Here is a 26,775-nt window from a genome sequence, read left to right on the forward strand (position 1 = left end):
TTATTGAGGTCAGTGCAGTTTTCTATCACTAATTAATTCGTGTTTGGTCTTAAGTATCTGACACAAATCTTATCAGTACCTGGACTGATGTGTTGGTGTCTAAAATTGATTTTCATGTCAATACACCTCACAGGCTGTGAGACCTGTTTCAGTCCAAACAAGCCTTAAATCTGAGCTCCTCCTCTTTTAGTCAATTCATCGACCACAAAGTTTAATTACAGGATAGGATCTGATGAGGTTTGTTTATGATGATGCTTTTTTTATAGTAATTAAATACACAGGATATGAAAGAAGAAAATGTAATGAGATATGTTTGTGTTAACAAGTAGCAACATGTCTTCAAATCTCCCATGAGGAGTTTTTAGCTGGTTATGAAACAAACTGAAATTAATAATGATGTCTCCTAATGACTAACAAAAGCAAAAAGCACCATTACAAGAAGAAGAGTGATTATACATACAGTATATATATTCAAATATTGTTAAGGTCTTAAACCAGAGATGGTGGGTAGGTGTCGGACCAGATGATTACCTGCACGTAGCTAATGCAGCCGTTTTTGCAGATCCTTGAAGAATGACATATTTGACTGTTTAAGGACAGCAGGATGAGATCTTTGGTCCAGGAGTACGAATTGCACTTAATTGAGCAAAGATTAAGTTGTCCACAGGGGAGGCCAAAATCAACACATCACAAAAGTTCCTCGCAGGAGCTTTAATCTCTGAGTTTTTGTACACGAAGCTCATTAATGCTGAATAATGCTTGCAGTGTTTTGTTTTTGTTTTTGTTTGTACATCAGCAGTTTAAAAACGAGTTATTGTTTTTCTTTTTCATCGGGCCTCTCTCCCCACTTCATCTTGTAATGTGCCAATAGTAAGAATAATAATGATGGAAATACACCTGGTGCAGCAGCTGCAGTGAGTATACTGGTGCCAGAATAACAGACAGGAGTCGAACCTGATCCAGTGTCCTTGAAAATAAAGAGGATTTGTACGGTTTTGAAGACCTTGCTGGATCTCAAAAATAGGATTCCTAGTGAGGCGATAAAACTGTAAAGTATCAATGAGCATATTAAAAAACATAAAGATTGCGGCTCTCAAAGTTTGGAGCCAGGGCAGGTGATATATTTGTAATTGACTTCAGCTCCATAAACATGTGAACGGTGAGTTTTTTGTCCTCCCTGACTTAAAAAGCAAAGAGGATTATTAAAGTAAAGGATCATAGTGATGGGGTATGCCTGAAAACTGTTATACTGCAGCCCAGGTATGATTGTGCAGCATGTGTGATTATTAGCTGGACTTGAGCTGGCTTTAGTCATTCTCTGACCCAGAAAATTGGTACTCTTTAACAATTTCCAGGAACATCAAACTCTTCTGCCGTCACCGGTTTGAAATCAAATCCCATTAAATTCATTTATGGCACTTGGGCAGGAGGTCATGAAGTGTGTTAACAAGGAGGGCTGGAGCATTTATGAGTTACAGCGATTCAGTAGAGTACTTGAACCTTACACACGATGTTGCTGAAAGTCACAGGCCTGATGCAGTATTCACTCAGGGTCTTCAGCAGAGGGAGCCGGTCCCTGCTGTCAGCTGATGATTTATGTGGTTAAATGTGTCGTGAAATACAACAGAGAGGTAATAAGGTATTTGGCCTCCTGTTTAGCGATTATTTATAGCTGGCAAGAGAGTGGCGAGAATCAGGACTGCTCGTTGCTGCTGTGCCCTTGTTACCATGGGGACAGAGGAGAGGGTTACACGCTGCTGAGAGAGTGGTCACCATGGTGGTTTATGGCGGTCTGATTGTTTTGTGATTGGGTGAAATGATGCAGAATAACCTCTAAGGTATGGGGATGGTATAGTATTTTATTGTGACAGGGTATAGTTAGAAGTTAGCTGATAAAGAGACGACAGAGCCATGAGCGTACACCTGAAAGAAACACCTTAACCACCTGACAAACAAGAGAAAGAGATTAAATCTGACCCCAAAGTTCCTCCTCATATAGCTACTTGGTGCCTCTTTTGAAATCTCCTGGTTATCATGTCTCTGTTTCTTTTTTTCATCCTGCTGTCATGATATCAGACTAGGATGTCCACTAGAACAGTCCTAATGACTGGAGGTGCCTGCGTCGTGTTGACATGTTTAGATCAATGCCATCCACACGTCTGTCACTTCTGAGAATCACGAGTATTTTCCAGCGTCTCAAACAGAAGAGGAAATAGAAGCAGGATAGCTCAGCGCCATCACTGCTCTCTCTCCTGTCCATTGCCCCGAAGCTAAAGACTGATGGATGAGATCCTTATCTCAAAATAATAAGAAAAGATTTCTTAACTATAAGATAAGGAGTCCAAAATATTATTTATTTGGGTGGATTCTTAGTTTTGTGTCATTTTGTAATTGTTCCATATTTTCCTGAAGTTTCCTTTGAGTCTATTTGTTTTCATTTTCCTTTTTGGAGCTGATCCTGTTGTTTTCTTCAATCTGTGTGTTTTGTTTTGTTTTTTTAAGTTATATTTACTAATCACTAAGTTGTGCGTATTTTGTTCTGTGTCTGTTTGTTGTAGTTGTGTGTCTGTTTTTTTGTCTGCATGAAGTTGTGTGTCCGTTTCAAGTTGTTTAATGTCTGTCTGTAGTTGCTGTGGGTCTCTGCAGCTTTATGTCTGTTTGTAGTTGTTATTGTCTGTATGTACTTGTGTGTTGGTATGTAGCTGTTTGTGTATGTCTGTAGTTGTGGTTTCTGTATGTAGGTGTTTGTGCCTTTCTGTAGTTGTTGTGCCCGTCTGTAGCTGTTATGTGTCTTCCTGTAGTTGTTTTTTTAGTCTGTATGAAGTTGTTGTGTCTGTCTGTAGTTGTTGTGTGTCTGTCTGTAGTTGTTGTGTGTCTGTCTGTAGTTGTTGTATATCTGTCTGTAATTGTTGTGTGCCTGTCTGTAGTTGTTGTGTGTCTGTATGAGGTTGTTTTGTCTGTCTGTAGTTGTTGTGTGTATGTTGCTGTTTTGTGTCAGTCTGTAATTGTTGTCAGTCTGCATGTTGTTGTTTTTGTTTCTTTGTAGTTCTTGTGTCTGTCTTTAATTTTTGTGTGTATGTAGTTATTGTCAGTCAGTCTGTAGTTGTTGTTTCTGTCTGTATGTAGTTGTTTTGTATCTGTTTGTAGTTGTGTAACTGCATGTAGTCATTGTGTGTCTGTATATAGTTGTTGTGTGAATATGTAGTTTTTTTTGTGTCTCTTTGAAGCCATGTTGTGTCTGTAGTTGTATGTCTGTATGTAGTTGTTGTCAGTCTGTAGGTAGTTGTTTGGTGTCTGTCTGTAGTTGTGTTACCTGCACAACTTGTGTTGTTTGTCAGTGTATATGGAGTGTGAAGACATGTTTCTTTGAACTCATTGAATGCAATGCCAATGAGGAACGATAACAATGACAAACGCACGCTCCCAGAGGGGTCATGTTTCCTATTCCTGGTGGGCCTATTGAGTGATCAATCAATGGCTGTTGCTACAGTGACATCTTGTCAAATAAGTAATTTAAGCCTCCACACGTTGCTGATACTGGCCCCCTGAAATGACAAATACAGGCTCTCTCTCACTCCGGTAAGGAATCTACTTTGACAACACAATCCCTCACTGATAAAACCCTTCTCAGGACACCATTTCCGCAATGATGACACCCGCTTCACCTCACATCACTGCCTTCATGGGACTCTCTGTTGTTTTTGAGGGACCAGCTGAGCTTGTTCTTTTTGTTGTTGTGCTGTAACAACAGCAGATAACAATCCTGCTGCCATGTGAAGTGTGAGATAAATGTGTGGCTAACTTGTCCAGAAGAGTGGAAAGAGAAAAGCAACTTGTAGTGATCCAGCCTGAATAGAGCTCTCTGTCCTTCTAATTGGTTGAAATGAGCGATGCGGGCCACCTGCTGACTGTGCCATTCAGAGCTCTTTTACATCAGAGCCAATGTCAACTCCTCCTCAGAAAGACTGAACTCTTTGGAAAAAAATGATCTCTTTATACTGTAAAAAAAAAAGACTACTGGGCCACCTTATGTTGTATTCTAGACACATTTTATTACAGAAGCTCTGCTTTCAGTTTACTTTATGAGACTTAACAATGATGTCAACTGGACATACTCTGAGATTGGAGTGCTGCCTTACATTCAGAGCTGCAGGAGAGAACGAGCTGGACATGACTCCATATGGATGATAGAGATAACTATGAAATACTGACAGATTGAAGTGGTTCATTTATGGCTTTGGTTTGATTTGATTTGACTGGGGATTAAACTCCTCACAGCTGTCAGGGTGGTGTTGTACATACATTTAAACCTACTATGGGGACTTTTGTGTGAGGGAGGTATTATGTGTGTATGAAAACATGGTGATCCGTGGCTATGAATAGACCATGGAGGTTGGGGTAAACGACTGTAGAAACCTGGCTTATGACATAAACATAATATTATATAGCTGATGTTGCTGTGGGCTGGTTTATTTAAGTCTAAACTCACAATGAACATTAATACCTTTCTAGCAGTATCACTTTACTGAGAGTGGTGTGTTAGCTACTGTCTAATAAAATATTTTTTAATATTTATCCTCTTCAAATTACAATTATTGTACACAAGCACAAATACACATACCTTTGGAAACAGCTGTTTTAAGACATGATAGAAAATAATATGGGACGGTCACATCACACAGCTCTACCACAATCAATACATTGTCAAACAACATCTATATTATAATGGTTTCTGATCAAATCTATGACTTCAGTTTTCTTTTGATGGGGCATAGGGGACAAACCTCACACCAAGGACCAGAAGAAGCAAACCTAACTCATCAAATGATCTCATGAGACTTTTATCACGTTTGTCCCACATTCCCATGTGAGTTGACATTGGCTCTGATGTAATTCCCTTGTGATTACATGGGAATGTGGTTTGTCATGCAGTGTCGTTTTTTATGGCATGTGTATTTTAAAGGGATATTTCCTTTTTTTTTTTAAGTGGGGTCGTATGAGTTATAGTACACTATTGCTCCTGCAAGCCACAATGAGTGCCGGTGAGTTCTTCCCCTTTAATGAGAAAATTCCCAGAGGACCAGCAGGTACGCTAGGCTATTTTCTCTGCGGACGGGGTCACCTATTTTGCGTAATTTCGCTAAAGTTGAGAAAACGTGGTCCAGGCACTCATCACGGTGCAAATGCATGCAAAAAATTGGAGCTATTCAGTTTTACCGTCAGAAACCCCCTTTGTTTTGGCACTGTTTTCGGACACACCTCGCAGACTGGTGTTCTTCCGCTGCATGAGCACGGATACACGCTGATCAGCTGTTTGGATCAACAAGCACGTAGCATTTTTAGCCAACACATTTAGGTACAAGAACTACAAACTGCAGAAATGAGTGATTCTGACAGCGACGATGACATGCTGTTTACTGTGGACACAAGAGGATTTCACTATGAACCAGAGTTTACAGAGGAAGAACTCCAGATGCAAACCCAACGTACCGAAGAAGAGAGGGGAGAAAGTTCTGTGCTAATGAGTGAGCAGGAGAGATTCCACGTTACCTGGTGGTGCCGGTGTGTAAACTGTGAGCCCATGCTAACAAACCCAGAGAGCTTCTGCTATCGGGAGAGGGACTTAGTGATAACAATACTTCAGGACCTTTCTGAATCAGAGGATACCAGCGGCTCACATAAGGCTCCAGTCTGCATCACTCATCATCCAGAGTTCCCTGCCTTACAGGAGGTTTGCTTGTTTGAACAGCCGGGATAAAGACAGGTGCGTAGCATCTATCCAACTGAATAGCTCCAAATTTTTCTACTGGTTCATGCACCGTGATGAGTGCCTGGACCATATTTTCTTAACTTTGGTGAAATAGGTGACTCCGTCCGCAGAGAATTGTAGACTAGCTTACCTGCCGGTCCTCTGGGAATTTTCTCATTAAAGATGGTTAGCGCTGTGTATTGTGGGAAATAGTATGTGAGGGAGACTGGTCTGTTGCATACTTAGACATTTCCCGAATCAGTAGTAGTTTTGGCATACTGCAGATTTTGCTCTTGTTCGCATACTGTACACTACATACTGCATTTTGAGCAAATCAGTACGTACTGCTTGCACAGTAAGTGGTTTCAAAAACAGCCTCAGTGTCATAACCCGGCTGGTGAGCCATGACAAAAAGACAGGAGGAGCACAAACCAGTCAAAGTAACTCAGTTATTTAAAAGTAAATGGGATAAACAAGGAATAACAATGAGTATGGGTTATGTAGAGTCTGCAACACCAGTATTGTGCATGTGGTTGTGTGAATATGGTCTAAGGAGAGATGTTGACGAACGCACTAACAAAAAAGTCTAACTAAAGCAATGATGCCAGTTGGTCTGGCATGGGGAGAGTGAGAGAGAGCAAGGTAGCAAGAAGCCAACCTTTTATTAGGGATGGAGCTCCGGGCCCAGGTGCACCAAATCTGAGAGGATGTAGCCAATCAGCATCCCGGGCACCTCTAGAGAAAACATGGCAGTAAGTGGGGCCTCCATACCACATAACGGCCAAGTTGGGGCCGTCACACTTAGAAACTTGGAATACACCTCAAACAAACTTTTTCAATCATAGTTTTTAACATGCCGATATACGTACAAGTGTTTATTTTTTGAGGAATGAAGATATTTGAAGTTAATAGATGGTTGATTGACAGCTCTGTTGACCAATGAGGCTCCTGCAGCATTGCGTGCACTGGGTTATCAGAGTACAGGAAGAAAGTTGAGAGAAAAAGCAAATGAACACTTACACAAGAGCCTTTGTGATTCTGCTTCAAACCCACACAAGAATCTGTTCCTCTGTGGACTGTATCGATTAACTGTAAACGTGTTTTGTTTTGGTGAGCTGAAGGAGTGTGTTGTCAGTTCCCCTGGCTCCACATCACATCACTTCTGCGCACGCTTTGGCTCCAGCAGTGTGATATGCCAACACAGAGGGAGGAGACAGAGGCAGAGTCTCCGTATTAATACTCAGTCAGTGTTCAAACCTGTTTAACAAACTCAATATGATCAGCTGTGATGTGATTCATAACGACCCTCCCCCTCTGCTGTGTGCTTATTTATAATCAGTCACTTATGATCCACTCTGTCATACAGCTGAAGGTCACAAGCTTGATAACTATATGTCAAAATGAATCATTGGAATAGTGCAGTGTAATAGATTTGTGAGGAGCTGTCTCAATCAACAGCTGTTATCAGCTGCTTCACCTCGATCTGGTTAGAGAACTGACCAGGATGAAACCCACATTCAACTTTTAATAACTGAAGAGGAGTGAAGGAGGTTATTCTCCATACACGACCTATTCTATTCTGACGACTTGATCTCACTGCTAGTGGATTAAATGATGAAATAAACAGTCTTGAGGTCCGAGCTTGAGAAAAGTTATAAAAAATCAGTCTTTATTTTCCCACAGGGATCCCCCAGACCCATTTTGAATCAATTTTCCACATGTATGTCTGAAGCACCCGCCTACTGGATGCTGAAAACCCTCCTCTTCTTTACCTTCTTCTTTATACTGCTCAGTCCCACCAAAGTCCTTATTGCTGATGACACTCTCCTACCTCTGCCCATCCCTATTCCCCCTCAGACATCTGCACAGCCCGACAGTCAATTATATCTCCTCACCTTCAGAAGGCCTGCATGGGAGGCAGCAGAGACACATATCTTTATTTGATCTTTATCCCTCCACCGCAGCTGGAATGGTGGAGCTGTCAGCGCAAACCTTCAGGTAACCTCCCTAAGCCCAGGAGAGACCACATCAACAGCATCCGTGTGTTTGGTGCAAACATAATCTCATCACACACACACACACTAAAGTTGCTGTGTGCATGTGTGTGAAAAGCTTCTTCCATGTGGTGTTCAACAGAGACATTCAAATATTCATAGAGCATGTCACAAAGGAGGATAAAAAAAGTATAAAGTGACAAAACAAGGCTTGAGGAAATCCATGTATGCTTGACATTTTGATGTTAGGATCTGTTTTCATTTTTCAAACCCCTCTAATGAATGGTCAGGTTTGCTCTCCCGCAGGTTGATGCTGCTATGCTAATGAGTCCAGGGGATGTTAGTCAGCCGCTGACCTGCAATCAGACCACAACAGGAGGGTCAGAGTCGATAGAAAACCATCCATCACATTTCTTTCTTCATGCAGATTCCTCCTGACTTCTTATCCAACTCCTTTCTCTCTCCGGCCTCCTAACCCTACTCCCATTTCTCGCTTTCAGCTGAGATCAATACACAAACCTTCCTGACGTGAAGCAGGGAAACAAACAGAGACAAACATCTTAGTGTTGTCTTTATCTGCCCGGCTCTCTGTTCATAAGAGGCATGACTTTAGAGATGTGCGGAGTGACTCAGTCTCAAAGTCTCTGCAGGGCCGAAGTTTATCCTAAGTGAACCAGGAGGAGGGAGATAGAGCTGATTGCCTCTGGGTGAGTGTAGTGATCTTTGGAGGAACAGCGAGATCAATCACTCTCCTATCTCTCCCGAGTTATCCGTCTAAGCCCTCTCTCTCCCGGAGTACCCGCCTCTTGAGGTGGCCCAGCTTATCGGTGGCCAGGGCGTCTCTGAGGGCTCCGAAGAAGCCGTGGTAGTGGGCCGTGTTGTGGATCATGAGCAGGACTCCGGCCAGCAGCTCATTGGTCACCAGCAGATGATGCAGGTACGCCCTCTGGTGGTTCTTGCAGCAGTAGCAGCCACACCCCTCCACCAAGGGTCTGAAGTCGTCATGGTACCTGAAGAAGAGTTCAAAAGAAAGTTCAAAGAAATGAAACGGGTAGCTTTAATGTAAATCATTAGTTTCATAAACACATGAAAGGAAATATTCCTGCTGACTATAAAAGCAGCAGGGTTTGATTGTCGCTGCGACAAACCTCTTGTCTTTGAGATTGATCTCAAAGGATGTCATCTGTGTTTGATCATCAAGGGTTACATCTCCATTCTGTTGCTTCCCCTCCAGGGTGTCCCTCTCTTTGTCCAGCTCCAGCACTGCAACAACATACATACATCTCATTAACCCAGCAAGCCACAAACTCTGCACTCTTAACTTAATCCTACAGCAGGAAATATGCCACAGCAGCATACAGAACCCCACGGCAACAATGAAACAGTGGGCTGACCCTTTAAACACTGCTTACTGGTTTTAAATATGTTTACCGAACACATGGGGAGAAAGCGACCAGAGCTGATGGAGACTGAATATCTGGCTGGCTGCAGACACATGGAATGTAGGGAATATGAAAACCCGCAAGGCAGAGGAGAAGAAAATGTGGACCTTAGGGGCGCATAAAATTAAAAGACGTGGATTAAAAGGCAACAATAGAGCAACATGGATTAAGAGCAAACTAAAACAGTTCAAACAGAGGGTAACAAAGTGTGTAAGCATTAATGGGCATGTGTGTATGTAGCTTAAAGAGAGGCCGATAAGTATAAGAGCTAAGGCTTAACCAAAGTTCATAAGATGTAAAGCAGGGAGAAGTAACATGGAGGACAGCAGTTATGGCTTCAAAAGGCGGAGAGCAGTTAAATACAAACACAGAGACACTGAGGAAATGAAAGGGTTTCACGTCTGAGGGCGACTCAACCAAACACAAGAGTTCAAAACATGAAGTAGGACCTGTAGACTTATTCATCACAGGCTTTCAGAAATACATAAACAAACAAATTCTGGCACTCAAACACTGTTCAACTAGAAACTGTGATGAAGACACATTATTACTGTTTTCACGTGTAAAACAAATAAGCTACTTAAAGCTCCAGTGAGGAGTTTTTGGCTGGTTATAAAACAGGCTGAGATTAATACTGATGACAAACAAACAACATCCCTATAAAGACTGGCTGTTTCTGTGTGGTTATTTTTAATGTCTGACAACTCTTCAGTGGGCAGGGCCAGTCATAGTGACAGACAGCTGCTAACATACTTCCAAAAACAAAGATTCACGGTAAGTGATTTGGCGGTTATAATTCACTTTGCTTTTATCGTTAGTTACTCATGTACAGAACTAAATTATTAAAGCAATAAGAAGTTCACACTTTGTCCACAGGAGGCGCCAAAATCAACCCAAACCAAAATTTCCTCACAAGAGCTTTGACCCCATCCATGTGTCATGAAAAATATGTATTTGGTTTAGATAGTTAGCCGGCCATCATCAATGACAAGTGTAAGTTGCTACTGGGAAGGGACGCTTGTGAACATAGTGACTGGCAGTGAGTTAGGGCTGTCAACGAATATTCTAAATTTGAATATATATTCGAATATTTAAAAAAATGGAGATTCGACTGCGGAAAAAAACACATCAGCGGCTGCTTTGCGAGTGGGCGCACTGCATGACGGGTCAGGGACAGGTCACAGGAGTCACACATGCACAGCGTGAAGCAGACGGCAGAGAGAAATCCTTCCGTCCCCGGATCCTTAGTGCGCTCTGAACGCGTCTTTTCCTCCGATGGGAATACAGTGAATAAAAAGAGATCTGGCCTCTTCACACTGACTGTCTTGTGTTTTTGACAAATAACCTGTCAGGCCTAAGACCCTACATTGACAGTGGACTAAAAGAGCCCGACAATCAGTGACACTGGGATAAAATGCAGTTTCTCCTCTTTTTTTACACAAGCGCCAAGAATGTAAGTGGACTACTTTTTCATTTTTAACTTTAACTTCAATTAATGTTAATAATATTTGCTTCAATCACTGAATGAAGCCTGCCTATATTAGGGACAAGAGTCGGGACCTTTAATTGCTCGCACAAGTCTTGTTCAGCACTCACTCAGCGCATTGCGCACAGAGAGGGGAGCGAGCGAGCGAGCGAGCGAGAGGTCTCCGGTCTTCAAAGTGTTACGGTATAGACCATTAGGTCATTTACTTGTTTTGTAATGTGTAGGTATGTTTTAGGCATGTTATATCTTAAATAAAAACACATATATAAGTAGTTATGTCTCCTTGTATTAGTTTGTCCACCTGTTATTGACATAATGCGCAAAAATAGATATTCGAATGGTTCGAACCTATGGGTTTGTTAGAGCGAATATTCGAATGTCATTTTGGAGCAATTTTGACAGCCTTACAGTGAGTGGTTTTATAGTTGCTTTTATCTTGTTTTTATTACCCAGCTTTCTTACTGCTCTTCACGTTGTTTAAGATTCTTGATTCTGATTGGTCAAAACCCCTTTACAACGCCTCGATAATGGTGATTAACGTTCACGTCAGGGTCTTGTCTAACCTTGTCCGGATTTTATTTCCCATAACTACCTGCTAACTATACGTTATCACTTACTTTATCCATTACTTATTCTAGAGGTTTTATTTTATTTATTGGAGCTATCTTTATTCATATATATCATTTTATGAGATATAAATTATGGACATTGGAGTCAGAGTACTTTTATATAATGTTTTAGTGTTTTGATGGTTTGTTCATTCTGGGGTTTTATTTTAGTATTGTTTTGTAACTGGATGCCAAACTAGATTTCATCGTCTTTCTGCAAGAAAAATACCTACAGGTACAAATCATAGACTGTATAAATAATGGTCGTAGTATCCGAGACGTCACCCATCTGTTTCTGAGCGTTGTTTTGAAGCCAATCGACGGCGGCAGCCATATTGGAAATGCGGAACTCAACCAGGCAGAGTGTGACGTACAGAGGCAGAGTTTGAGCCTCCTAGCCAACAGCTATGTGTTCCCGTCCGAAAGTCATGTCAGTCATGTCCTTATTTGGGCAAAAACTCGTAATCTTAATATCTTCTGAACCGTCGCGTAAGAAAAAAAAATCATCCCCCGTACAGTGTGTGCTGATAGAGAAATTAGCTTCGTAAAGCCAAGATGTTTTTTGAACCAGGCTGTAAACATGTTTATTAATGCTGCAAAGATTTTGAATTGGTGTCTATGTGGTTTCTTGTGTTTCTGCAGCCAGCCTCAAGCGGATTCTCAATGAATTGCAGTTTATAACACTTCCGCATGGGCTTCATCGTTTGAGACTGGAGGTTGTTGCTTGGTACAAATACAGTAACCTGAACCTCTGTGATAAGCTAAATTAGTTAGCTTAGAAAGACCAGTTTAAGAGAGCTGTTTTTTTATTTCCTGTACAGTTAGCTTGAGTTTTATCATTGTGTAATATAAAATTAAATTATGAGAAGATTTTATTTTTCAAACACAGGAAACAACCAAGACACCTGCTAGCCTCACTGCCATAGAGACGCCAGGTTTCGCTTCTCTGTTAAGCTAGCTCGGCTATCTAGCTGTACAGGACTAGCTGCTTTTTCCTTTGTCATTACTATAGTTTGGAAAGTCTTAATATAGAATAATAATACATTCAACTAATAGGAAACAGCTGGAACATTAGCTTTAGCTAGCTACATGTCACATGTTAGCCTTAACTAGCCAAACTGTTAACCTCTGTTTTCCAGGTCCAATAAATGCGTTTGTTCCTCAAAAAAAAAAACCAGTTATTCAGCTTCATATAAATATCAACTTTTTATATATATATCTTTAATTGGTAAGACAGGTTCTGGTCTTAAACCGCACGGACCAAATTCTATCCTTGTACTGTCTTTGTCGCAGAAGAATATATAGAAAAGTCGATGAACAGGAGAGAAGAAATGTTAAAGTAAATCAAGAAGTCATTTAAAGTGATGAGGGAAGTGGAAACCCTAGGTCAGATGAGAGGGTAGAACGATGAGACAGGCTGGATTAGCATGAGGTTCATAGTGGCAAAAAGGGCCTAAACTGCCCCCTCCTCCCACCTCAACCCTCCACAAGGCCTTGTAATTGGCTGATTGGGGAATTTGAAATCTCAGGTTTGACACCGTCACTGCCCTCCCCTCTACATTATGCTTCCTGTACAGAATGGATTAGTGCTGCCTGACACTCGATGCTGCCGGGCACTGTTCTTCATTCAGTTAGTCCAGAAACTTTAACTTTTTAATGAAGCACAAAGACCTAAGCTGGCCGGGCCGGATCCCTCAGCTCTCGTCATTACACTTCTCTGTCTTTTCACTTGGGACGTCAGCAAGAACAACGAGCCTAAACCTAATTGTGAACCAGAGCTGCAGAAAGAGTTTCCATTGATTTCATTTCAGCTGTTGAAATTCTGTCTACCCAATTATTTTAACTGACCTGGGGCTAAAAATATCAGCAACTCAACGCAGACAAAAAAATACCAAATATGAATGCAAAACAGTGGAATCCTCTGACGCCCACACTGCTTCCCCATTCTGTATGTGAGAGCTGACTAAAACTCAGTCTGCATGATTCCTCAACAAGTATGAAGAAGGACTGTTCATCCAATGAACATCAGGGTTTCTTACCACTGTTTATTAACCATGTGAGTCTGGCTCAACATGCTGTAATTAGACTCTTCAGTGAGATGAATGTGCCTTAACATCTGTATAAGCACCAGAAACATCTCTCCTCTCCTCCTCTACAAACGAAGATCAGCCTGCCGGGCTGATTACTGAGCTTTAATCATCAGCTCTGTGCTTCTATTGGTGAAAATGCTCCAGCTTTACATCAAAGTGGTTCCAGTTGTTTCATGTCTTCTATGATTAAAAACCATGTTATGTGTTGTTACAGTGTGAGGAATCATATTTCCCACCGTGTTAAACTGCCATTTAATTGTCATCCACATGCATTTAGCGAGAGAAACCTCCTACACCAAACTTTAAATTACATGGTGACATGTCAATTTGCTCCAGGCTTTTACATGTCGACAGCTTTTAAAGAGAAAAGTCTCTGTCATCACACTCAATCGGCAGAGGTCAATCTGTGGCTTCAGGCAAAGATCATTTGGTTTGACAAGAGGAGAAATATTATTAAGTGCTGATGAAAAATTCAGGGAGTTTAATCTAACCCTCACCCTCATTGCTTAAGGATGAAACCTCTCTGTGCTTTTTCTTAAATGTCTACAACCACAGTGATTGTTAACGGATTCACACTTAGGCCCTCTATTTTCTTGCTTTAACTACCTAAGTGTGTATTCATGATGGCGTCCATGCATTCCCTCCATCTGATGGCACATAGGCTCAGCATGTCTTCAAAATTCAACACGATTCAGACGCGAGCTGCAGTCTGTACATGAATAGTGGGGGCAGTATGGAGGCAGATGTGACAGCCAACACCGCAGCAGGATGACAGAAGAAAACTAGAAATGGAAACAAATCTGACACTGTTACGTCAAAGCACGGGGGTAAATGTTGGAAAAACTGAGAGGGGGCGATGCTGACGGTGGGCTGTGGCCTCCCCACAGAAGCTGCCTGAGGAATCTGTCACCAAACAGTGACTGTCAGCGAGTCAGCGAGCGGGAACATCACGTGACTCTGGTGGTTAAATATGACCCAAGATCTCTGCTGTGCCCTCTATAGAGTTCTCTTCCTGTAAGACCTGTAGTGCATTGTCACATATGTGCACGATTACGTTCATGACGCCACTGGTTGTGTACGCGGATGTCGGGTTAAACAAACTTCAGAAGAACAAGTTTGCTGTTCTTTGTGGAAGAAATGAGCAGAATCAGATGGTTTTCTGAAGGGAAAGTTACGCAGCATGAAGAAAAGGAAGTTTGTACATCTTTAATAGGAATGTCAGAGCACCTGATAGTTAACAAAGCTCTTCTACATCTGCTCAGATTTCTGTTGCATTAAGCCAATAACAATAAAACATGTTGTTTTAGTAATGGAGTCCTTGGGCACCACATATATAAATCAAAAGATCAGTATGTGATGTACTTCAGCTAAACTTATTTTTTTGTACTTTGGCGCAGCTACCTGAGATATTCATTCACCCTCTAAATAACTCCCAATAAGAAAGTTGTCTTCAGCACCAGTATTCACCACACCTGTAGGGGGCGCTCTACCTGCGCACTCAGGGTCCGGGGAGACATCAAAGCTGAAGACGAGAGCACAGCCTCGCTCTGTCGCCTGGAAGGGGAAGAAACCCTCAAACAGGTCCACTCCGGCTTCGACACACGCCAGTACCTCATCAGGTCGTCCGACGCCTTGCAGCAGCCTGAGTCACATGAAACAACAGAAAGAGTTCAAACTTAGAGATACCTTTCACATGAGTGTAACACGCACAGAGGTAAACAAATACTACTGCTAAAGAAAAGAAGAAGAAGTGTGTCTGTGCTCTCAGATAACCTGCTCCTCCTGACTCTTTGGCAGCAGCTGAATTAAGCTCAAGCCCAATGCAGGATTTTAACATCTCTTCGCTTTTTAGAAAGAGGCAAAATCTTCAGACAGCCGAAACCTTCAGCTGAGACGTCATGAGACAAGCATGTTCACCAGGCAGACTTAGTGAAGCTTTCAGGGAGCTCCAGGATACACACAACAGCTCCTTACAGGAAGCTGCCTCTCACTCAGAGCCACGCAAGAACTCCTCCATCACAAGACGAGGAGCGCTCGTCTGAAACCTCCTCCAGTGGAAAGCTTTGAAAGGTCCACGTTCTCTTGAAGGGAACTTTACTCTGCTGACATAGTTATCAATCCTTTTTAAATATACTGAAGGGCCCCTTTTCAATATTTCCTCTGTTTCTTTTTAATCATAATGCACACTGTGTGAGTTCAGTGTTTTAATCTGTATGGAGGAAAAAGTTCAGAGCTGCAACCCACAATCATTTTTAAAACATTCATCTGTCAGGTATTTTTAAAGAGTTTTATAACCATAGACTGTGTAATAAAGTACCCGTCTTTCTTACTGATCTTCTGGCTATAAAATGATTGTTTTTGATTAGCGAAAAAGCCTTGACAACCCCTTGACGATGGTTATTAACTTTCAGCAACATGGGCAACACCAGAGGCAAACTGATCTCACGTCATCTCAAACCAATCCGCTGAAAAGAGTCCCAACACACTTTACGTCTGCTTGTTAACACCACAGACCGTGAGGTGAGGTAAAATGTTTTCTTTCCATTAGCATCATATTGTTAAACAATGTGGCTAAAACACTAGTTTTGGTTAGCACGCTGTTTCAGCAGGATAAAACAACATGAGGCTACCTGTCCAGCAATACTAGCAATGACAGTGGAGCAGATGAGAGAAACTTTAGGTTACCGATAGGGATGTAACGATACACTCAACTCACCAATCGATTCGAATCCTGATTTTTGGTAACCCACGATTCTCTAACGATTTTCAAGAAAACTGGATTGAACTCAAAATTAAAATAATTATATTTTATTTCAATTCTCAGAAATGGACAGTTGCTATATATATTTTTTCTCTTATATTTCTTTGTAAACACATTAAGGTGTGTTGGAACTCAAATAAAACCACTGCACACTAAAACCACTGCACACTAAAATCACCGCACAGTAAAACCTTGTTGGAAAATTTCAGAACAATTATAGAGAAATGGAAAGTGAACGATTCCCAAATAAAAGTATTAAATATTAAAACAAACAAGGTAAATCTCTTTAAATTAGGGATGTAAATTTCAAGTATTTTTTGTGATTGATCTTTGGAAATGTTAATGATCAATTATCGTTTAATCATTAAAAAGACGTCAAAGTTTTCCACGTCAAAAATAATGCCAAATGCGTTTTTTTTCCCCCTAAATCAAAATTTCCTTTATGACACAGTGTATATAACTGACAGTATTAAACAGCTACGAATCATGTTGAGGTGTTCAAAATGTTAACACGCTGAATATCAACGTGAGGAGCAGGCTTATAAATAATCTCCGTGGATGCATGGTCATAGAGTGAAGACTACAACATGTGGATTTAGTGCAACAGGTCAACTGAACAGGATCATATTTTAGACTCAGTGTCCAGTTTTCTGTCTACTCGTTCTTACTGAGAAAAATAAGTATGTGAACGCGGTCCTGTGTCGGCCGGGAGCGCATCCGGGTCATAATCAGTCCAGCAGCGGAGAAAAAAGCGCTCGTGGAGACCTGTCACTCAGCTGCAGCCCCCAGCTGAGCATCTCCGCTGTGTGAAGTCAGCTGATTCTGAAACATGCTTTAAACTTAAAACACCTCCACTCAGCGAGTGACGAGAGATCAGCGCAAGAGACTTAATGATGTGGAACAAGCAGAGTATAATGTAGATAGCGCCTTCTACTGTTTAAAAATTATATCCCAATACAAATTATGTTGAATCGATTTTAATCCACCCTTATTTGTATCGATTTTTACCAATTTGCGATATATCGTTACATCCCCAGTTACCGATCACATCAAAGAAACTTAATCCATGAGCGGTGGTGATGATAGCAGCAGGGTTCAAAGTTGTGACATTTGTCTTGTTTACTTTTAAAGGTCTGTGAACCGCAAAGCTCAGAGAAGTAGGAGAGCTGGATGAGGACAGTTTCATGTTAAATCGACCGCAACAGGCAGATAAGAATCCATCACCATGGAACGCTAATTGACGTGAAATCAATGGGACTACTTCTTTTTTTATATACATATATATTTTGGGGGCTTTTTGCACCTTGTATTAGAGTGGGGAGGACAGTGGATAATGCTGGAAACAGGGAGAGAGTCGGGGAGTGACATGCGGGAAAGGGGCCGCAAAGGCTGGAATCGAGCCCGGGCCAACCGCTTCATGGGCGCACAATATAGCTATCAGGCCAAATCCACGTCCCACTGGAACTACTTCTTAATAAACTGTGTACATAAATAAAACTACATCAATAAAACAATCTTTAAATCCATGTTTTTTGACAACGTGTTTGTATCTTGAGTTAGGGTCACCCTGTCGGTATTCTAAGTCCCATATCCAGCTGCAACCCATACATTATCCCCAACATGAGACATCCGTTTTCATGGAGGCCGTTATACACGTGAAGAGATTTTCATAAGCTTCCAGAGCCGAACAGCACAAGTCTCCACTCTGCTGTCAGTCAAAGAAAAGCTCCATTCATATATGACATAAAACAGAGGGGAGCAGCACCTCTGTGGAGATACTGGAGCTGGAAAATTAAAATGACGCTCAAGTATACTGATCACCAAAAACAGCAGCCAATTAATTTCTGTAGATTAATTAATCCACTAATCCCTCTGGCTCTGCTGTCACTCATTAAAGTTAAACAGAAGACAACATCATGCTTCGTTTTCTGTGTTTACTGAGAGAATCACTGAGAACTAATGTTGAAACATAAAACCTTTTTACTCCATGGACACTGTCCTAATAAATCTGTCTTCATCTTCTCTGTTGACTAAATAAATGTTGTTAAATTCACAGACATCAAATATTCTTCTGCCATCATTAAAGAAGAGCTGAGATAACACCTGCTGACAGAGCGAGTGTGTGTGCATGTGTGTGTATGTGAGATGCTTCACCTGTAATCATTCAGGTTGGATAGTTCTCTGATTGGTCAGCACTCTCTTACTGGTGTCATGAATCTCTGAGTCAGAGCGACGTGCTGAGATCAGTGAAGCATTTTAAATGCCACTGATGAACAGCTTTAATCTTTTATACTAAGAAACTGTGAGGATAAAGAGACTTTACTCATTTATGTACTCGTTACAATCATCTCATTTGAATTAGTGTTTGTACACTATAAACCTCAAACTGAAGATGTATTGAGTTCCTCTGCCGTATTAAACCGTGTTATTACTGTGTGAGAAGTAATCAGGAGATTAATGTATTCTCACACTAATCTTCAGCTTTAATTGAGCTTAAAATCTGGTTAAAACCATCACTCTGACACATTTACTGATCTGAAAATCATTACTTTGATCCAAGCTGGTGTGTTTATTTGGTCTCTGTATGGATCAGCTTCAGGCTGATGTTTGGCTGCTGAATAAACACAAAGCCTGACACATTTCTCACTGGAGTCAGGATAACGAGTAACAGCAGCACTGTGGGTTGTTTGAACACTACACCTTCTTTTTCATCTGGCCCTGCCCGATGATCCCTGGCTCTATCTGTAATCAATCATCACATTTCTCACACGTTCAGCAGGGCTGACCTGGGTTTGTCCTCAGGCAGCTCTCTGGTCACAGCAGTGATGAGCTGGGTCCTCAGGTTCTGGTCGATTGCGGCCGTTTGAAGACCGTCGAGGCAGAATCCCGCCACGGGCCTCTTGGCGGTCTCCCTGGCTGAGCGCAGCCTCTCCTCCAGGATGTCTCCTCCCTCCACCACACCGAACACCTCCACCCCCTCTAACTCCTGCGAACAAGAGACAGCTTTGTGATTAAACGGCTGACAGTAAGGCCCTCTGAGAGACAGAATACGAGAAAGCTTTTATGTAAATCAACAAAACATGGCTCTTTTTCCAAACCACATGTCATATTTTATTTACACCACTGCTAAAAGAAAAAAGAGATTAAACCTGCAAGAGACAATTTCTATTTGTATAACTTGACATGAACATTACAAAAAGCGGTAAAAAATAAACTCAGCAGCATTAAAGCAGATCATCTGACAAGTTGACACCTCAAAGTTCAGTTTAGTTATTTTGCTCGATTGGCTACGTTTACATGAGACTTTTAATTCCTCTTAAATCAAATCCTCTTTAAAAAGATTAAAAATGACCTTGTAAACACCTAATTCTGAATGAAAATGACCATTCCGAATTAAACTTAAATCTGAAGTAAGCGTCTGGTTTATTCTGATTTTAAATCTGAATTGAATAATTCCTCGATCATGTATACTTCATAGACTGTATAAAATATGGACGAAGTGTCCGTGACGTCACCCATCTGTTTCTGAAGAGCTGTTTTGAGGCCAATTGTCGGCGGGAGCCATACTGCTTCTGTCGAGCCAGTGTGACGTAAAGAGGCGGAGTTTGAGCCTCCTAGCCAACAGCTGCAGCGTTCCTGCAGGCAGCTGTGCCTCTCATTGGAAGACTAGTAATCTCAATATCTTTGAAATTGCAGCATTAGAAAAAAAATCACCCCCCTCACAGTGAGAGCCGATCAAGAAATGAGCTATCCAGACTACACTCGTCTTTTGTACCAGGCTGTAAACATGTTTATTTCTGCTGTAAAGATCGTCTTTTTCCCATTCATGTGTATGTGACTTCCGGTACTTCCGGAGCCAGCCACAAGCGGATCCTCGATGAACTGCAGTTTTTAGCACTTCCGCATTGGACTCATATTTTTAGACCGGAGGTTGCCGCTTGGTATACGTTCATTCCGCTTTAAATTAACTCCGGACGTTTTGCGCATGCTCGTTCCCTTGTCCTGTCACAATGACGCACATATTCAGCGCTGGCGGGCACATATTCCAGGATGGCTGCCCGAAGCAAGCGTTGGACTCGAGCCGAGACTCTTTATTTATTATTCTTTGTTTCGCACTTTCATCCACTGCTGTCTGGCCTTGCGAGCGGGATGTGGCAGTGGGCTGAGGTAGAGCAGTCGTTGCACTAACCGTTGGCTTTGATTCGCCAAAGTACGGTCTTCCGCCTCCCTTCTCCGGTCCTCTATCTCTCTTCTCCTCCTCAGCTGACGAAAGTGAAGCAGTATGTTTGTGTCAAGCTGCTTATTCAAAACTATAATCAAAATCAAAGCAAGAATTGTACTTATTGTGTGGTCTTCCATGTTGTAACTGAAAATAAAAGAAGCAGGAACTGGAGTCTGTTTTCTTCCGGTAGATACGTCACGCCCGCCCCTGTCCTTAAGCGGAATTGAATAAAGACGATTAAAGTGTTTTCCATGTAAGCCTCAATTCGGAATTACTATTTCCATGTAAACACGAAGGAGAATACTTTAATTCTGAATTATTTAATTCTGAATAATTAATTCTGAATTAAAAAACATCATGTAACCGTGGCCAATGTCTGCCCAGACTCAACATTTATTACCTTGCAGAAAACAGGTTAGCAGCCAAAGACATAAAATCCACAGAAGAGTCTGTAGTTATAACATTTAGTTTAGTGAAATACTTCATGAATAAATACACAGAAGAGGAAGACAGAACAAGCTAAAAATGTATTAACTCCACTGAAGCACAGCATTATATGTCTGACTCATGACAATCCGCTTGCACCTCTTTCATATGTGATCAGCGTTGCTCTCTCTATCATGAAATGAAGTATCAGCCCGGAGCTCTTAAAAGACACAAACACAGCTGATTTCATTAGTCATGCATGAAGCCAGGGCCTGACAACACCTGCTGTACCTGCTGATAATGTATTCCTCCTAATCTCACTGTGTTTCCAGCCGTGGCACAACAACACACATCGATCCTCGTCCCGTGTGCTGGTGCTGTGCATGACTGCTTCGCAAATGTAAGAGGAAAATGGTTTGAGCAAATGATTGCGCGTGTTTGTGATGCAAGTTGTGTGTGTGTTTGTGTGTGTAGTAGTAGTGTGTACCTGTGATTTCTGGTGCACCTGCAGACACTCGTCCAGGTGGGCCAGAGTTCGATCCACTGACTTTCGAACCCTTTTTCGAGAGGTGTTGTTCTGCCATGTCTCTCCATCTGCCATGCTCTGGTACCAGTCCGGCTTCACCGTCTTCTGGAGAGCCATGAACTTGTCCACTGTCAGCTCTATGCGGCCGCCACTGCCCCACACAGACACTGTCTGGTTACACATGGAGAGAACGTCATGTTATAGACACCTAAAAGGAAATAGAGCCGGTGGTGTTTCTTTTAATTTGAATGGAAAATGTTATCGTTAGGGTTTGTATAAAGGAAACCTTGTTTACTGTTATGCTCAGAGGTAAATCAAAGTATTAATATCACTGCTAAAGTAGCTAGATAGCATAAGTAGAAGCTATGCTAGCTCTGTAAGTAACCACAGACTGAACCACACCACCAAATGAGCGTTATACCTGAAACTGTTCTTTTAACCAGGCAGTAAATATCAGGGGTGCATCTCGCTCGGCTGGAAGTGAAGCTTTCAGCAGAGTGTCTGCCCCCTGGTGGCTGGCTGCAGTATAGGTCAAAAACTCTGTCTCCCCTATTCATTTAAATGGGGGAGCAGTCAAACTTTAAAAAATAAATACATGTCGTACGAATGTTTCTCACATCCGTACGCTGTGGTGATCTGTATTTATTATTTGACTGTTTTGTGTTCAAGGCCTCTTTTTCCAGAAAAGTTTCTTTTTCGTTAGTTATTAGAGTTTAAAAAACGGGGTTTTACTTCCGGGTTTCCTTTGATTCACAGCCGCCGTAGAGGGAAACTTCAAAGGACACACAGCGTCTTATGACGCTACACTGTAGGGTGGAGCTCGTTAAAGTGGCTTCGCAGGCTCTGGCTGCACAATGGCTGCGCCCAGGAGCGTGATTTTTTGGCTTCAGAACCGTACAACGGGAAGAGGCGGAGCAACCCTGTCCATTTTTATTTACAGTCTATGGTAAAAATGTTTAATTCTGAGTTAGCATTAGGGATGCAATGATTAAAGATTTTGGTGGTACGATTATTGTGAGAGATGGAAATAGGCGGAGGCGGCTGTCTCACACTTTTAAATGACGGAGAAGCCCGGCACAGGTGTCACTCATTTTTCATTTACAAGTTGCAGGACCAGCATAATGTACCTGTCCCTTTTTGACAGAGACCATACAAAAACTTGTGTGTCGTGGAGCCTTCAAGATTAGGTTAACCGTGACACTTTTAAGCATGGTTAATAGTGAAAACGGTTAATCCCGACATCCCTAGTTAGCATAGGACCTAACAGGGACTCCTTGACTTCTGCTGACTGCAGAAGTGGATGCTGGACGAACTGCAGTTTTTATCACTGCTGAATTGGCTTAATTTTCCATCAATGGAAGTTGCTGCATGAGCATGATGCTTCTATAACGCTCACTTGTTAAAAAATTAAACATGTAGACTAGGAAAGTGGGGCTTGGTTATGTAAAGTTTGTCTTACTGCTGATACACAGCCAAAACTAACTCCTGGAGCTGTTGTCAGGCTGCTCATTCCCTCTCTGAACACTGACTGTGTTTAAGACGTGAACATAATCTAACCTCACATCAAGTATTCATGTTTTAAAGTTGTGTAGAGACACTGAATGTGGGGGCTGAAGTCAAGCAAAGGGTCAAGGCCAGGAGTCAAACCAGTGACCACTATCTGCAAGGCTAAACCAGGACCCCAAATATCAATAAAATTAACATCATGTTTATTCAGGGGACTCAGTACTGGTAATTAACGACTTTAAATCATGAGGAAAACAATTAATAAGGCAATAAATCATGTGGGAAGTTACTCATGTCCTAAATTTCTCATAAAGAATTAAATCGCCCCCTGCTGGTCATCACAAATAACACATACATTCATTAACGTCCCTTTCAAAACAAGGCCACATCATGTAGAGTCTGAGCCTTGAAGAGAGCCGGGCTAGCTGGTTCCCTGTGTTCTGTACCCTGTGCTAAGCTAACAGGAACACAGCTGCATCTACAGACAGTACACATGAGAGTGAACAGCAGCTTTCTAAAAATGTGGAATTCATCCTTTAGAGTCTCACCTTGTTTGTGGTGTAACCTGTCGGGCAGGAGGTCGCAGGGTCATGCAGCGAGCAGTACAGGACAGTGTCATGTAGACCTGCTCAGAGCACAAAAAAAAAAAGATCACCACACGTGACTCAAACAAAATAAGTGCAGACTAATGGATCAAATGAAGGCAGGCTGAGAGCAAAGCAAGGTGGCGGGCTAAAACGCTTCATTACTTCACATTAATGTGGAGACTCTACGTCAGAGGAAGGGATTGAGGCACGGTCTTATCAGCAGACCCAGCTGCAGCAGATGATCAAAAGGTGCAGAAAACAAAGGGCTTCATAGCAGAAAATATGTTTATTATCACTAATTATCCAACCACTACCCTACCACTGTGGGACCAAAGAGACAGCACCGCAGTAATCCCCTGACAGTTTACAACAAGTGGCACCACAATGATTATTTTTCTAATTTCCGGTCCCTTCCTGAGGCGGGAGAGAGCTTACTGCTATACAGCAAAGCCAAACAGGGTCAGTCCTCAGGGGCCTTTAAACATGACTGAGAACAGCACCACTGTCGTCAGGCTCATGGAGCTAATCAGCTTGCCAGTATTAAAGACAGCACACCGCATGTTAGGAAGAAATTAGCTCAAGCCGTTTAAATTGAGCCACCGGCAATTCATTCATATATCTTTAGCTCTTCAGACTAAATGTGCATGTTGTGCATGCATGAAATTTACATCAATCGTGGAGTCATACAAGTAAGAGACAGAGTGTCTGATGTCTCCTTCTTCTCCATTATGACTCATGCAAGGGGATAAATAACACAAACAGCACAACACAGCAGCATGAAGGTTCATTTAAAACAGCCCTCCACCACAGCCTGTCACACGAGGATGATGGACTTTGATCAGATGTATTTGTTCAGATGTTTTGTGACAGACGACAAAAGCTGCTGCAGTCAAAGGACTAACCATCTTAACACAGAAAAGTTCAAACAACAGACATTTAAGGGGAAAAAAAACAGCTTAATAAATACATTCATGTTCACAATTTATTTTAAGATCTGTAAAAGCTCACAAACATTGAGTTCAAACTATGTTCATGTAATCATGTGAGTGAGTCACAGTCTGCTGGGAAAGGTGACATTTTCTCTCATAAAAAGCTAAACTACGTAATTTTCAGACTGAAGAGAAGAACCACGAAGCGCTTTACCATGTCACACATGTACGCACACACACACACACTCACACACACACAAACACACACACACACATGAGGTCTGTCCCTCTAAAACTTATCATTTGCTTCTTTTTTGTTGCTGCCATGTTTGTTTGTTTGTTTGTTTGTTTGTTTGTTTGTTTGTTTTCCATTCAAGAGAGAGGAGACCATAACTCAGCAAGCAGGTTGAATTCAGTACTGCTATGCTTTTACCTTAATTTACAGGTTGCTGTGGTGACAATGATTCAATCACAGGTAGGCACACTCTACCATCTATTTGTTTCTGTCTGAAAATGAACATCTCTACCTGTTTTGCCCCCTCTTCCCATAGTGCCCCCTTCATAGACTTAACCCGGTCACTGACCCTGATCTGTTGTTGTCATTGCCAGGGTCTGAGAGAGAAACGTAATATCAAATCCTCTTTATGTCTGGTGCATACTGCAGTTTTTGACAACAAAGACGACTTTGAACTTTGAAGGCTGTAATAAAGAAGTCCTCAAACTAGCCATCCAGACCTTACATTTATCTTTCTGAGCTTCACACAGTCGATGAGTTAAGAGGAAGTGGGTCTTTTTATGTTGATTTCTATATGATCAGACGTGTTTTTGTCCTGACTCTATCACTCAAGAATGCAGGTTTAAGGGACTTGTATTCTGGGTTCACTTTAGACATCTGGATACACCTGCTCTTTATGTTGCACTCCATAATCCAAGTGAACTTAAAGTCTCAGCTTGAACTATTCACATGTTCAGCACTGTGTGGAATCTGCTGTCATATTACAAAGACTTATTTCATCCAGTATACAGCTACAGATCAGTTCATTCTAATATCTGGTGCTTTGACTGACATTAAGATGAGCTCTGCACATTACGAACGCCTGCTCGTATGTCACAATTCATCCTCTTCACCCCTCTACTGCTGATAACTCTCTGAAAGATAGGTGGTACTGAAAAATGAGAATATGAAGCACAAATACCTGCAAACTTCCAGAGCCCCTCCTTAAACTCCTCCAGCACTTCCAGGTGCTCTGCTCTGGAGAGGGACAGGTGATGCAGGTGGATGTTAGCTCGCAGTCAGTTGTGTATGTTTGTTTGTGAGTGTGATGGGTTCAGCTGCTTACATGTTGGACAGGGTGACCTGTGTGACGGAGGGGAGGCTGCTCAGAGTGTGCAGTGTCTCCTGGGTCAGGTGGGGTACAGTGCCGAAGTGTGTGTACAACAGACAGCCCGGGACTTCTAGAGAGTGCTGCCCCGTCCTGCCGAGTCCCCTCAGGACACCCAGCCGACCTCTCCCCTGGATCACACGGCTCAGCTCCAGCTTCATCCTGCCGCCAGCCATGGGAGCTCCTTCACAGCTCCACGTCCTTCCTAAAACACAGAGAGTTAAATGACAGTAACATCAGGCAATGTTGGCAGATCGTGTGAATGAGCCACGTTGGTAACTAGCCTACTCACGTGTTGTGACTTAGGTCCAACTATCGCCGAGTCAAAACCTGAACAGCTCTCAAACGACAAACCTGAAACATTAACTACATGTTTAAAATGGCCCTGGTTATAATTATTAAAAAATATTAAAACATGAACCCCTTTCAGCCGACTAACTACAGTATTCCGATTCCACTACGATACAGGAACTACAAGTCGCAGGAATATGTCGTCATCACTTCCTGCGCGCCACTACTATATAAAAAATAACACTGCGCATCTTAAAAACAGTTTGTTGGTTTTACTCATAGACTGTATAGGTTTTACTATGTTGTAGTACACATATTTAATGAACAAAGTATAAAAATATACAGTTTTTTTGTTATAAAGGTGCCGTTCAGTTTTAGTGTATTTCAAACACTCATTTGTAGAGATGGGATTGATGGCTCTTTGAAGGGAACTGAATCTTGAGGAGCCGTTCCTTTCAAAGAGCCGTTCAAAAGACTGGCTCTTTGGCTCATTGTTATATTTATTTATTTATTAGAAGTCAACCAGGGGTAACTCGTTTTTATCAAGGAAACAATCACTGGTAGCAGTTATAAGATAAGATTTGGATCAGAATAATTCAAACTTACACATCCCACCAATATATATATACTCTATTGGTGGGAATTATTCTGATATATTGATTGTAATTTAATTTGGCATTGTAAACATTCCATGAGATGGTGCCATATCCCCATGCTTCGACAGTGAGATCACTATTTTGAATTTTCCCTCTCTCCAAGAGTACCCTACTGCAGGC

General features: G+C 41.8%; 1 protein-coding gene across 2 annotated transcripts; it reads right to left on the reverse strand.

Moving 5' to 3' along the window:
* Window positions 1-7,391: 7,391 nt before the first annotated feature.
* Window positions 7,392-26,209, reverse strand: qtrt2 (queuine tRNA-ribosyltransferase accessory subunit 2). 2 transcript variants are annotated; one of them, XM_034706602.1, is made up of 9 exons: window positions 26,001-26,209; window positions 25,667-25,913; window positions 25,523-25,578; window positions 23,359-23,435; window positions 21,266-21,475; window positions 18,917-19,116; window positions 14,860-15,011; window positions 8,892-9,006; window positions 7,392-8,753 (listed from the first exon to the last, which is right to left on the reverse strand). In XM_034706602.1, exons 2-9 carry the CDS (start codon window positions 25,882-25,884, stop codon window positions 8,510-8,512), a joined length of 1,272 nt encoding a protein of 423 aa, XP_034562493.1. In that variant the 5' UTR covers window positions 25,885-25,913; window positions 26,001-26,209; the 3' UTR covers window positions 7,392-8,509. The 2 variants fall into 2 exon arrangements, with proteins under 2 accessions (XP_034562493.1, XP_034562492.1); XM_034706601.1 differs by having other exon boundaries at window positions 14,842-15,011.
* Window positions 26,210-26,775: the final 566 nt, after the last annotated feature.

Source organism: Notolabrus celidotus, chromosome 17, assembly GCF_009762535.1.
Source record: "Notolabrus celidotus isolate fNotCel1 chromosome 17, fNotCel1.pri, whole genome shotgun sequence".
Taxonomy (NCBI): Eukaryota; Metazoa; Chordata; class Actinopteri; order Labriformes; family Labridae; genus Notolabrus; species Notolabrus celidotus.

Bases quoted from the DNA above. Each gene is read 5' to 3' on its own strand.
- qtrt2 (XM_034706601.1), bottom strand. From the start codon at position 25,884: ATGGCTGGCGGCAGGATGAAGCTGGAGCTGAGCCGTGTGATCCAGGGG. The intron at 9,007-14,841 runs GTGTGGTGAATA...ATGTTGTTGCAG, and splicing joins AGGTAGAGCGCCCCCTACAG to TGCTGGAGCTGGACAAAGAG. The intron at 8,754-8,891 runs GTTTGTCGCAGC...ACTCTTCTTCAG, and splicing joins ATCAATCTCAAAGACAAGAG to GTACCATGACGACTTCAGAC.